We start from the raw sequence: 14,755 nt of genomic DNA on the forward strand, positions 1-14,755 counted from the left end.
TCATTCACCCATAGAATTCAATGGGACTGTGAAATGCTTGCCTTTGGCCAGAACTTGCCCTTGGTGGTGCTGCTATAACAATGAAGTCTACTGATGCGGTAATATAAAATATACATCAATATATCTGCATCCCTAACCAAAGTTCTCTCTTTTCTTTCAGGTATGCCCAGTATTTCCAGCATTGGTAGTAAGTAATACAGAACAGACTTAGGCCAGCTTTGCTTGTTGTTCAGCCTCTGAAAATCTATTTTTCCAACATCTATTTCTGTTCTCCCTGAAAACTGCAGTTGTGGTAACTGGAGAAATATTACTAATATTGCTGCTGCATTTGCACATCATAGATATTTATGTTCAGAGGAACACACCTCATAACGCAACAGCCAATGCAGATTGTGATCACTAAACAGACATTTTTTGCAAATTAAGGGCTTTCAAATGATACACATCTAATATTTTTCAAGTTTGAAAGTGAATGAAAGCAGAATCCTTTATTATTTGCTTTCAAACAAGCACAGCAGAGGAAACCAACTACTCTTCAAACTGCCAGGACTGTATTTGGAGATCCTTCACTATAGCCAGTCCAGATTACATTGAATATTTTATTGTAATTGTTCCAAATTAGGTTCAAATCTGCAAACCACCCTGTTAATTTTTCTTTGAAGGGTGGCATAGATATCTGATAAGGCAATACTATCATTTTCCAGGACTAGAGGATAAGCAAAATGGACATGATTTTCCTCATGGGTAACCATACACTTGCTCATGCAGCTACATCATGGTTTTGCTTAGCGTTACATGCAGACGAGGCCAATAACTCCTGCTAGAGAAGATTTATAGAATGCCCTTCTCTAGACAATAAATAAAAGATGAAAACTGAAGGCGCCTTGTCCCTGAAATAAGTATTTCTATTCAACACTTTTTCTACATGTATAACTTATCTCACTTTTACCCTAAGTCAGATACTCAGGTTCTACTTAAGAAATCTGGCATGATCTCACTGTAAATAAATTTGGAACTTTATACTAAAGAATCCCAAGTGCTGATAAAATGTACTCAGTCACTGAATGTCTTAAACAGTAAAGTAGTGGCATGGGAAACTCAGCATATGCACTTTGGGAACAATCCTTTTTAATGCAAGTGCAGTGCTTATAGGCAGCGTAATCCCCATGAACTCCATAGGGTTAAAAAGTAATTCCCATAGGGCTAAATAGAGCCCCATTTTCACTCTCTCTCTATCTTGGCTTAAGTAGAGGCAGTGCTGGAGAGCATTATGGGGAAAGAGGAGTCTGTGCTTACTACCTAAATCCTCCCTTCTCACTCTGTATGTGATGCAAATTAGAAACTAGCAAAGAGAAGGGAGTTTGTTTGGGAATGTGGAAAGTGTGCACAGGCCTTCTATTCTCTGTGATGCATGATCTACTTTACACCAAAGTAGGAAAGAGAGAAACAGGCCTTGGTAGATCTCTGCAGCCATGCTAGGAAGAATCGCATTTCTTTTCAGCACAAGCTTTAAACAAGTTAGCCAGATCTAGCTACTCTCAATTTTAAATGCCACTGACTTCAACAGGAAAGTTAAGCACGTGCTTAAAACGAATGGGATTTAAATCCACTTTGCCTGGATTGTGTCCAGATTTTGTGCTATGCAGGACCCTTATGCATTTCTTAACTACCGACAGAAGATTTGCAATACCTGACATCCGGCTGAAAAACAGTGACCTGATAATTTATCAGCCGCATTTCTTCTTCTAAATTGAGAGGCCTGACCGTGCATTTATAAGTCAACTCAGTTTTCTTCAGCTCATAAATAGGCTTAGGGCTGATTTGTTAAGCACCACATAGCATGCTAAATGCATTCAAAACTAGCCTTGTCATGAATGCATGTGGTGCTCTTTGCCCATTTTTGTACTGGCTTAAATGTTAAAGTAGCCATTTTCCTTGCAATGCAATTAGTGTTAACATTATGCAGGAGAAAAGTGCTATGTATTTTTTCTGCCCTAGTATCCTCCTCAGCATAGTTCTGACTGCAAATGCACAGTGGTGTGAAGCCCTGACAATGAATCTGGTTGTGTTATTTGATGCAAAGAAAAGTGGGGAGGAGCCTAAGGGAAGCCAGGGGAGAAATCTTATGGTTCGTAGCCAAACAAAAATCCATTATCATAGCTAACAGAAATGGATAAATGGTAAAAATAGTTCTTGTGCTACAGACTGTTGGTATTGTCTTGCATGCACTCGTGTGGTTGTGACATTCACTTTACACTCCCATATAGCTTTCTTCACTGCATTCACCATCTCTGAGCATCAGCAGATGTTGGCCTTGGACTCTTAATTGGGAAACTCATATAGACTTGGATTAATCCAAGATGAACTGAAAGGATGCATTGCTGACCTCTTTGAATTTTGACACTTTTAGCAGTGGTGTAGTTAGTATCAATTGCCTTTGCTAAAAAGGGAATTGTTTCAGTTGTGCTAACCTTTCAGAGTCCCCCCAAGTCACAGGCCTACCAAAATAGTCAGTAGCTCATGTTATCTGTTAGTCCCTACAAAGGGGGGGGGCAATCAACCTTGCCTGCTCTCCTGGAGGTACTTCCTGCTTTGTACAGGTGTTCAGGTGACTATTGACAAATATGGCTTCTTCAAATTTGTTGCATAGCCTTAGTTCACAAATAATCCCTTTTAGATACTCTTAAGAGGAAATATGGAATAGGTTTCACTTCAACAAGTGTTCATTCAAATATGAGCACTTTTTGATGCATAAAATACCATTCATAAATAATAGAAGGTTGCATCCAAGTTATACTTAGAGGAGACACAGTGAAATTGATGCACCTACATTAGACATGCCTATTAATTTCAGTGGGTGTGCTCTGAGTAGGACTAACAGTGGATACAACCCAGTGTTTTCCCCATTCTGATCTACTGAGATTCACTGGACTGCAAATTGTGTGTGTTCACACACACATGCCAAACAAGATTAATAACATCAGGCTGCTTTAATGGATTCTGTGTGATTTCTTCTTTTGTCTATGCTAATGCAATATTTGTGTTCATTCCAGGAGGTTTTTCCTCTCTCAGCTGGGAATAGATTATTCTCAGGTAGTGCATTTAATATCGCTTGCTAGAAAACACTGAACTGCGTATATTGGCTTCTGTATGCCTGGAGCTTTTGCTCAGTTTAGTGGAGAGAGGGGGAAAATGAACACAAAACATCCAGCATACAAAGAAAATCCATTGCAACAGATGTTCATGTATCATCCATAAGACTAAGATGATCAAAAGCATGCCCAAGGAAGAATAAAATATGTATATATTGATGCGTAACATATATGTATAATTCTGTATTCACTTTGATCTCAAAGGATCTTGTATTAAAGCAGCACATCATTAATGTTTAAGTGCAATGCAAAGAGTGGTTGTTAAGTAAACACATCCTTTCTGATCATCTACACAAAAAATTAAATCAGAGCTTTCCCCATTAAGGTCATTTGTACCTGCTGTTGTCTATCAATTGAATAAGAGGTTCTTTGATCATTTCCAGCACATTTGATTCCAATGCTGATCTTTTCAGCACTGGCTTGGGGGTGGGGGGATAGCTGATAGTGAGATGGTTAGCAATTAATGAGTCCCAAAACCAATTTCAGAATACTGTAAAGCTTTTATGATCAGTTATGCCTACAGAGCACCTTACTTTGACCATCGTTAAATAATCATGGTATAGACGAACCTGTCAAAAATACTTTTGAGACTGAACACTGAAGATTAAAGTCCATTCCTTCATGCCTTCCCTTTTACACATTTTCTGCACTCAACCAGCAATTCAGGGGTGTTCTATGCATTATGTAGATGAGGTTGAAACTGCACTGCATCACTTCAGACAGTAGCCATATTTTTCACATGTCCCATGTAACTACACCGGAGCATGTCAAAAACTAGGACATCAGAGAAAGAACTGTGCTGAAACTGTTCTTCCGATGCACTAGTTTACTACATACAGTGAGTATATTTCATGTAAAAAAAAATTGTGGTTTTTTTTTTTTTAAGTGACACTACTATTTAACAAGTGAAGTACCACAGTCAATAATTCTCTCTCAATCATATACCACCCTATTAGTTTATTCTCTGTAAAGTGTAGATTGGGCTATACTCCACCACTTATGAACCCTTCTCTTTTACAAAATGTGACAAACCCACCACCGCACCTTGCTGTGTGCACGCTGCCTGTTTGGCCAGGATTTTTCTCTGGTTCCCTGCCTTCCATCTCAATGTTGTCACTGCCTGTCACATCTATGTGGCCACACTCATCGTGGTAGAGGAAAGCCATCACCCCTGAACCACCCCCGTCCTGGAATTTCAAAGCCCTGATTTGAACTAGTTGTTTGTTAGCAAACTACTGCATCTAATCTGTATTCCGCAGTACACCATGACACTAATTATGCTAAGTAGTTTGTTAGAAAGTGCACAATTACGCAGAAAATAGGTTTGACATGATGCACAGATAGTTTTGTGGGGGTGATTACCACCTCCGAAGCTATCGCTGACAGAGAAGTCAGAGTTTAGAAACAAACAATATACTGAAGTACCAAATGCAATCAAAGTCAGCAGACATTAAATCTGATGTTTGCAGTTGTGCCATTTTTCCTCCAATTACCTCTTTCAGAAACACAGTAGGGCCCTCTCCTGTGGAACAAACTGCAGACCACCAAGAATAATGTTCCACACTTCCCCAGACAATAGGGCATTCCAATGCATGTTTTTTTATGTCCAGTTTCCTTGTGACCACAGGATATTGGAGATTATAGAATACTCATAGTAGTGTGTTTAAGTACATATATATTGTTACAGGCTACCCTAATCTCCAAGCAATGTGAGATTCCAGAGGTTAATGTGCTTACTCAGGGTCAGTGTTTCCTCTTGGAAATTAGGAAACTGTGGTGTCTTTAGGCTTATTTATACATATATACAACCCAAGCCTACGAAGGAGGGGTTCACAGCATTCACACCCCAAGAGGTTCTGACTTCTCCCATAGCCACAGCGGCCTTGGTTTTAAGGACGCCTCAACCATTGTTCTCAAATGTTGCTCTCTGACACTCTCTCCAGCCCGCTACTTACAATATCTGTTGCATAACTCCGATCTCCAATTCTAAGAACCCGCTCACCGAACTGACTGGAGAACTGGGCCAAAACTAACAAAATGAATTTCAGCAGGGACAAATGTAAGGTTCTACAGTTAGGCAGGAAGAACCAGCTGTGCAAATATAAGACCGGGGTGAGGCACCTGGCTTGCCCATAGTACATGTGAAAAGGATCTAGGAGGATCTTAGTAAATCACAAGCTTCACATGAGTCAGCAATGTGATGCAGAAGAAAGAAAGAGAGAGAAAAGCTAATGCTATTCTAGGCTGCATCAATAGAAGTGTAGTGTCCCAATCAAGGGAAGTAATATTTTATTCTGTGTCCAGTTCTGGGTGCCACAATTTAAGAAGAATGTTGACAAGCTGGAATGTGTGCAGAGGAAGACAACCAAGATGATCAAGGGTCTGGAAACCAAGCCTTATGAGGAACGGTTGAGGGAGTTCCAGTATGTTGAACTTGGAAAAGAGGAGAGTAAAAGGAGATAAAATAGCCATTTTCAGATATCTAAGGGCTGTCACACGGAAGATGGAGAAAGCTTAATTTCTCCTGCTTTAGAGGATAGAACTCAATCCAATGGATTCAAGTTTTAAGAAATGAGATTGTGGCTAAACATCAGGAAGAACTTTCTGACAATGCTATGTATTCTAGTACATAGTGTCAAAAACTCATTAAGCCAGGACTAGGTTCCTCTGTGAGGTGATAGTTTGAGGGTAATGAGTGATTAGTATGACAAAGGATCAAGGGCAAATCTCATTTGCAAATGAGTAGGCACACGCTCTCCTTCAACTGAGAATCTCAGAATTGTGGAGTTCGAAGGGGCCCCAAGGGCCATCTAGTCCAACCCCCTGTAATGCAGGAATCTCAATTTGATCATACATGGCAGATGGTAATCCAACCTCTGCTTTAAAACCTCCAAGGAAGGAGAGCCCACCACCTCTCATGGGAGTCTGTTCCACTGTCGACCAACTCTTATTCTAGTACATAGCTCAAATACACACATGGGTCTAGCCACCAGTTTTAACACCAAACTGTAATTATATTCTAACACCGATTAGACCCAGGAATTTAGGGTGTCTAGCACACACACTCATAACAATATACAGATTGAATAGCAAGAATGCAGGCAGCACTGCTAACCACAATCCAGGACCAATAGAGCAACCCAAAAGCTGTAGGACGCCACTACAATTTTTCTAACCAAGCTTGAAAATCAAATGTATATGAAAGAAAGAGAAAGAAAAATCTACTTCCTTCTGGGCCTCCCCTTCCCCTCATTCACATCTGTGCAAACCATCTGAAGCTGCAAAATGGAACTGGAGATGAGACAGAGGAATCACCTCCCCAAATGCTCATAGAAAGAGTAAAAGACATGGACACGACACACACATCTTACAACCTACTGGCTGCAAGACACATGGTGCAGACTTAGGATAAAATTTTAAACACAGTTGAAGGTCCAAGTAAGACCTATGAACAGGATCGCCCTCTTAAAGTAACAGCAATAACAGTCAATGTACTAATAGCAGTAGCTATAGGCAGACGTCAGTTCCTGGCTGCTGGCCTCAGGAAGGGAGGATTCAGTCATTTATGCCACACTATTTTCCTTGATTAAATTTCTCCTACACTACATAGGAGAAGGGGAGAAATTTGGTTCACATTTTAATGTGAGCAATCTAGTTTACACTTTCCCAAGTATTAAGTAACTCTTTCTTCAAGTGGCATTCTGTTCTCCATCCAAAAATTGTGATACAAAAATACATATCTTAGGCAAAATGACATACACGTCTATATTATATCAGGAGAAACTGCTTGCAAAAATGTATAAATTAGGCAAAATTGTGCTAAAATGTGTTTAGTAGAAGGGATGCAAAAATGCAGATAAATTCCTGTGCAGACTTTCCCCCCTCTTATTTTGCAAATAAGGAAAGGGGATGAACCAAATTTAAGGTTGGGAAAATGAGAAAGTGAAATTGACGTGTTAATTGACGTGTTAATTGACATATATACTCTGGTCATAATATATAGTATTTGTACAAGAAATATGATGATGCTGTTGTTTTGGAAAAACTAACTGATGATTGTCCTTTTCAGAAAATATTGCTTATGGCATTAGTTTGAGTATGACTTAAGAGTAGACAATTGCACCAAAATGTGTCCGTGCTTAGACTTACTCCTAAAAATGGATAGACGCTTATGACCATGCAAAGTGAAGCATGAAGTTTGGACTCGAAAATCTGCCAAACATTCTAAAACCATGTTAGGAAGTATATCAGAGTCAATTCTCAAAACCAGCTTACTACTACTTCATGTTTTCCACTTGAAAAAGAACAACTATCCCTTTACTGCATGAGTGGCTGTGGATCAGCAATCACTAAGTGTTGTTTTGTACAGTGAAAGGCAGTTGTCTTTAGAAAGCTGGCAGTGTGGTAAACCAACCAATAGCAAAGTCCCTCTGCCACAGGGAATTATTTTGGGGGGGGGGGTCTGGGGGTATCGTGGTAACAGAAGGTGCAGTGTTTGGCCAGGGTGCTATAAAGGACCCATCCCAACACATACACCACCACCACCACCACAACAACAACAACACACACAAACACACGAGGGCAGGGACACACAACTGTTTTCCAATTAGTCCTTGAGATATCAAACCTAATATACTTTGCATGCCATGTTGACATTTGTCATTGTACTACTTTATTAATAGACTCCACATTGGGGTGAAGGATAAATACTTTTCATAAACAATGAAAAAGATAAATTAATATTGTATGTAAGGCTGGCACCAATTCTGAAGAGCCCTGCCAAGTGCTCTCCAAGAACCACGTCCAACACTAGAGGCTGAAGGATTTATAAAGAAACAAACAAACAGTCCAGTCTTGTGCATATTTATTTAGAAGTAATTGCCACTAAGCTGAGTGGGAGATAGGCCCATTTATGGAGTCGGATCCAATATGTATAATAGGAGTTAGCAACGTGGTTGCTGCCGCCGCCACTGTGGTTTATCCTGCACCACTAGAGGTTCATGTAAAGTTTCCCTCAATTAAAGCTGCAGACATTACATAGATTTAAAGCACTTCCCCCAAGAGAATCCTGGGAACTGTCCTTCACAGAGCTACAACTGCTAGCACCTTTCAGAAACTACGGTTCCTGGGATTCTTGGGGGGGGGGGAGTCACCACCCCACACAAGTGATCCATTGTGGCCAAGAGTCATTCTGTGGCATGGATATCACTGAAGCCATGCGTTAAGAGCTCAATCCTCTGTACACTTACCTAGGAGTAAGCCCCATTGAATTCAGGTAGAGTTACATCTAAGTAAATATACACGGAATTACACTGAAGGGCATCTAACTCCTAAGTAAGCATAAATGTCTTAGGCCAGAATTCAACTAAGTTGTTGCATAAGTGGAACGAAGTCCGCTCATACAAAGGAACTTTCCCTGTTCTCCTCACTCTGTACCTGGAAGTTTGGGCAACTCACAGAAGAGGTTTAGGTGGGTTTGAGGGGGATAAGAAAAGCCCTGTTGCATGAGCAGACCTCCTTCTGTTCATAGGTACCCTACTTACAACTATGCCGAATTCCACCCTTTCGGGTGCAACATAGGGTGAAGGGAGTTGTTTACAGGCAACCCCCATTTTAGGTACACACACACAGCACTAAAATTGGAAGTGACCCAGAAACGTTATAAAAAACATCATTAGAAGGGCAGAATGGGGTGGGGCAGAACAGAGCAGGGGCAGAATGGGGTGTTTAGATTGCACATGATTTCACACAAGCACGCAGTGACTTGGAACTCAACCCCCACACAAATCGGGAGGTGCCTGTATTTGTTAAGAACTGTGTGTTTTGTTTTCTTCAAATGTGATCATGTGGGAGCTGTTACATACCCAATATAATTTTCTTTGATTTGACACCATCTTCAATTGCAGATAAATGTTGAAACTAAGGTATACTACTGATTTAATAGTTCTAATCAAGATAATTTCTGTTTGCATTAGAAGATTTTCAATTCTCCTAACCATTTCGTTTGCTCGGTAATAAATAATACTGCCTATGATGCTGACAACTGGCTAAAACAAGCCTAGACAGGCCGCCTCTTCTGGCTTTAGTGGTTGCTTGGTGTGCAAAAAATAATAATCTGCAGGTGACACTTTTCACAGCATGGAGAAAAATATAATCACTTGCTAATGTCTGAATGACAAGCTGCTGTTAAAGTCACAGCTACGGTAATCGATTACAATATTGGCAAGCCTAGTTGTCTTCGGCATAATAATTCACACTAATGAGATGTACAAATTGACTGTATACTGCACACATACATTAATTAACCAGATATGGAAAAAGATTTGTAGAGAATGAAGTAAAAAGGAGGGGGCAGCAACAGAAAAGGCTTTCCAGCACCTCTGTCCCAAGTAAAAAAGCTATATTCAGAGAAAATGCTACTGATATCATATGCTAAATGCTGGGTTGCTACACTCTAAATTACATTCACCCTCATTTTAAATAAAGCATAGCCATAAGAAACAGATCTGTTGGCTGCAGTCCTAACCCCACTTACCTGGGAATAAGGTCTGCTGAATTTTCTTCTGAGTAGACATGGTTGGAATTGCATTATTAGCTCCTAGTTACATAAAGCATGCTTGTGTCATGTTAGCATTTTTTTCAAACCAGACGGTTTCAAATGAAACTTTCTTTTTTAAAAAGGGCTTTTTAATTTTAATTTTTTTTAACTGTGTTTTTTTAAACTGCTCTGATCCTGTTACTAGAATTATGAGATACTGGGAAGGGAAGCAATCATTACTTATGTCACAACCATTCTGCAAGGTGGTCTGGTTCCTCAATCTGGCAGCAAGTCGACCACATAACTTGAGGCCAACATGGTTTTAAAAATATGCTACAGTGGGATCTCAAGTTTGGGTACCTCTGTGAAAAAATGAAATCTTCTGCTCTGTGGAAAGGAGGATTCAGAAGTTGCTAAAGAGCTAATATTCAGAGACACTGAAATATTTCCCTCCTGCCCACTCTTCTTTCAAGAGTGTTAGGGAAACCATTCTGGCCATAAACTATGCTGAGATTTGCTACCAGAGTGTTTATTTTATCAGCCATTGACAGAAACTTTCCTTTTTGTAGAACAGTGCCTACACCTGAGGTCTCCTGTCATGAGTAGAAAGTGGTACAGCCCAAGTAAAAAAGTTGTATCAAGTGATTCTGTTGCTGCCTGTGTAGGTTGACTCCTATTCCCTATCACAAAACATGACACAGCCACTAACTTAAGGCAGTTGTAAAAAGCGATTAAATAAAGGAAAAGCCTTCACTAGCTAATAGTTACGATGTCTGTATGATTGCTAGTCGCTGTAACTCTCATGTCCTGATTTTTCGGTATCTCAAAGGCATCTGGCTGGCTACAAAGAGAAAGCTTGGACTACATAGACCTTTGGTCTGATTGAGCAGGTTTAGTCTTATGTTCCTGTACTTTAAGAGGTATGGGATTATCTCTGAAGCATTGCAGGGGTTCTTATTGAAAGAAGAAATGGGAAGAAAACATAGTTTCATTTCTGTGTTATCATATCCTCCAGCATTTCATGGATGAAAATAGGGACACCCTTGAGACTTGTAACACTCCTGTTCTCACATTCTCCTCTCCTTTCTCACACACAAAAGTTGTCACACTTTGCTGAGGGTTCTTCCCTACCTCCTGTGCACCGTATTATAACTTCTCCTGACTCTAGCTTTTGCATCAGTAAGCTTATCTTAACAGTTTCCTACAATATTTACTCTCACACTGGATCTGGTTGTAGTCATTATAGAAGAACTACAATTCAAAACATATTCAGCAGCAAATGGTTGGCCAGAGTGGGAAATGGAATGAAACTCTTAAAGTGAAGAATCTTGTCTTCACTTTAAGACAGCTAAGAACCCAATCCTAGGCATGTTTTCCTAGCAAGTCCCTCTGAGTTATTTGGAGCATACTTCTGTATAAACACACCTAGGATTGGGCAGTAAGAAAAAATAAACTTGAATGTGGCCATGTGATATAGCCAGATGGTGTTATATTAGGAAAACCATACCCTATAATATATAATATGTCTATAGAGTGTTCTGCTATTATGCTATGCATTTTATATTTTTATGTTGTAAACCAACCAGTAATCGATGAGGATTATGATGCCCCGATATGTTTTCAATGCAGGCCACTTTTTGAATTTCTGAACCCCATCCCTTCACAGCCATTTTTTAGCAGGTGAGCTCAGAATATCCTTGCAGAGCTTTGCTGCTGCTGCGTGCATAACTTAATATGATGATTGGGGCGCTACTAATCCAACACTGGCACTAGAAGAGAATTGGAATAGCACAATGCAGTGAACCAGTGGTAGGGTGGGTGAGCAGGGCAATTAATGAGAGGCCAGGCCAGGGACATCACTTGAAGCAGATTCAACTTACTCTGGTTTGCTTCCCATCCTCCTCCCTTGTACAGCAGACACTTAAGCAATTCTCAGACCCTGGGGTGCTGTGGGAAATTAAATGTGGCTAGACACAGCCACTGTGCTGCTTGGAACATTGCCCTAAGAATCAGACAAGCTTTTCTGATGAAAAACAGCCCAACCAAAGGACAGTTTCAGGTTCGTTCACAAGTGTGAACAGTAACCCAGTCCCTTGCTCCAAGCAAACAAAACAGAATGAGACAGAAAATGCATGTGCTTCCTAACTGTAAATAAAATCTCCCAAGAGGTTTGTGGAGAATATAAAGTATACATTAAAATTGTCATTAAAAATCAGAATTAACAGTTGTTGTTTTTTAAGAAAACAACAGTTGAAAATGAAGAGTGGACTTCACCATTGTACTATTCTGAATGTTCAGGCTGCATGAGCATTTCAGCTTGCTAAACAGAATGATCCTCACTCTCTTATTTGCCCAAGTGGTGGAGCATCTCCCGAACCCCCACCACAGAGGGAGGATGGGGAACAGCCCCATTGTCCAATAAGAAGTCCTTGCACAGGGCTTCTGCTTATAGATCTCCTTGGTTGAATTTTGCCCATGCATTATCAGCTAAAATACATGTCAACTTTAAGTCATGGTCTACCTTTACATTGGGGGGGGGGGGGTATCCCTAAGCAGCTTACAAGTATCCTACCGTAAGTATTGCAGTGAACATTCAGAAAAGACTAAATATATTATTAAAATGTCCGCAGTTGGGCCTAAGGCAGGGGATGGAAGAGACACAGGGAGCTGCAGGTGTTGGGTTACAGCTCCCATCTGTCCCGACTATATGCCAAGCTGGCTGAAGCTGATGGGATTTGGGCTTCAACCTCCAGAGGACCACGGGGTTTCCCACCCCAGCCTAAGGCACACTGGTATGCAATTATACGTTTTACACAGTCCTCTGTCATGAAGGAGGGAGGCAGGCAGTTGGAATAGTTTAACAAATTTCCTGCTTCTCTCTTCTCGGTAAGCAGACCAGGAGCGGTTGCCTAGCAACCCCAGTGCTCACTTTCTTTCCCCGGAAGAGGCCTAAGGGCAGCAGCAATTAGTGTGACCAGATGAAGAGAAAGATGGGACTCCTGTGCTTTTAATAGGTGTGGAGAAGAGGGAATTTTAGCAGATGCAGCTTGTCAGATAGGGGTGAGGGAAAGTTACACCTGCTGGAAATCCCTCTCCTCTACCACCGCTAAAGGTACACAGGCCCTTTCCTCCTTTGCATCTGATCACTCTAGCAACAATCTGGTTCCTGAGGTTTGAGAGCCCACAGATTTCACATAGCTATCTCTGAAAAAAACAAAGGGGTCACTCATTTCTTTGTACATGTGCCTTAGGGAAACCCATCTGCCAGTAGTTTTCAGAGTTATCCACCTTGGTACTGGAGGAAGCAAACACGTATCCGATTAAAAAGATAGCTCACAGCTGGCGTTGCCAACTTGTAGCTGTGTTGTAGCTGTGTCTTTAGCAGGTATTAGTGACAATGCTTATCTCCATGCTATGAGAAGCATAGCTGTTGATTCCTCTATGGGCAAATTCCCCCCACCCCACCCCCCGTTCTGCCAGTGTAGGTTCTAGGGTCCAACTTAACTGTGGACAGGCATGGGAACATATAACCAGGGCTTTTTTGTGACCCATTCAAAGGTTATGTAAGTGGATAGGTGTTTCCATATTTTTAGGGCATGGGGACTGAATTTCAATGGTGGGAGAAGTTAAACTCATGACTTCTAAGGCAGACAGCCCTCATTTTTTTAAAGCTTTGCTAGGAGCTACAGGGGGGGTGGGCACCAATTTCTTCCCAGAATGCTGCTGAGGATGACAATATGTCTCAATGAAACATTTTTCTGAGACAATACTGGAAAATATAAATGGTGGAGGCCAGCCAACAAAACACAGCACAAATCCTTGTAACAGCTCTTCCCACACTGCTGAACTTCTCCCTGATCTTCTGAAAGGCAAAAAGCAGAAGGGAGAGCCACCCCCTTTCTTCATCAACAACCCCCACACCCCTCAAAAATGGGTGAAAGTTCTCAAAGGCGAAAAAATCAGGAGATCCAATCACAGATATCATGTTCTATGTATGTTTTGGCCATATAACATATTTAGTTGTCTAAAGATTCATCTTGTGCAGCACCACATGTCACTCACTACCAGTCATATCCCTCACTTTTATTATAGAAAAACATCATTTTGGTGCCAATTTACTCTCACCTAGGCAAGGATCCAGCATGTGCTGCCCACCACCCTCAAACAAACACCAATTCATCAATTATGTTTGTGTCTCTGGCCATTTTTCTGCCAAGTGACTATGTGAACCACCCTTAAAAGTCTACATCTGTTCTTGGCTAAGGTAAGAACCAGGAATAATTAATTAATTCCATTAATTAGTGCAATGCCTATTGTGGAGAAAAAGGAGTGAATGGTGATTGGTTGGTTGATATATGTTACATTATAGACACCTGTCTAGTAGACCATACCATGACCAAAACATGCCATTAGCCCTGTTAAACATTCGGACCTTTCATCACATGCCAAATATAGTCTTGTTCATTCCTTTATTCCATATATACAGAACAGATAGAACAGGGAGCGGTATCGCATCCTCTGGCCTCATTCTGATCTCCATATCAGACCATCCAAGTGTCCCTATTTTCCAAGGACAGTCCCGGATTTACAGAAGCCATCCCAGTTTCTGATTTGATCCTGGAATGTCCTGCTTTTCCTTAGGACGTCCCTATTTTCATCAGAGAAGTTGGAGAGTGTGGAGTTATGCAACCCCCAATCCAAGAAAATAAGTAACTTTACAAGCTTTAGAAGATATCTGAAGACAGCCCAGTATAAGGAAGTTTTTTTAATGTTTAATGTTTTATAAATGTTAGAAACCACCCAGAGTGGCTGCGGCAACCCAGTCAGATGGGAGGGGTATTATTATTATTATTATACGTTCCTATTTTCATCGGAGAAATGTTGGAGGGTATGCCAGATTTCAGGTTTCCTCAACCTCGGCCCTCCAGATGTTTTTGGCCTACAACTCCCATGTTCCCTAGCTAGCAGGACCAGTGGTCAGGGATGATGGGAATTGTAGTCTCAAAACATCTGGAGGGCCGAGGTTGAAGAAGCCTGCCGTATTTTCAGTGGACTTTCAGTTTTG

General features: G+C 40.9%; 1 protein-coding gene across 12 annotated transcripts in view; it reads left to right on the top strand.

The window, feature by feature from the left end:
• NTNG1 (netrin G1) overlaps window positions 1-14,755 on the top strand; it is a 217,757-nt gene that overhangs the window by 152,899 nt on the left and 50,103 nt on the right. For all 12 annotated transcript variants that reach the window (XM_083511111.1, XM_083511106.1, XM_083511113.1 and 9 more), the window contains exon 5: window positions 161-187. In XM_083511111.1, coding sequence (XP_083367237.1) covers window positions 161-187 — 27 coding nt within the window. The remainder of the gene's footprint in view (window positions 1-160; window positions 188-14,755) is intronic.

This window comes from Podarcis liolepis (assembly GCF_965112155.1).
Source record: "Podarcis liolepis genome assembly, chromosome: 6".
Taxonomy (NCBI): domain Eukaryota; kingdom Metazoa; phylum Chordata; class Lepidosauria; order Squamata; family Lacertidae; genus Podarcis; species Podarcis liolepis.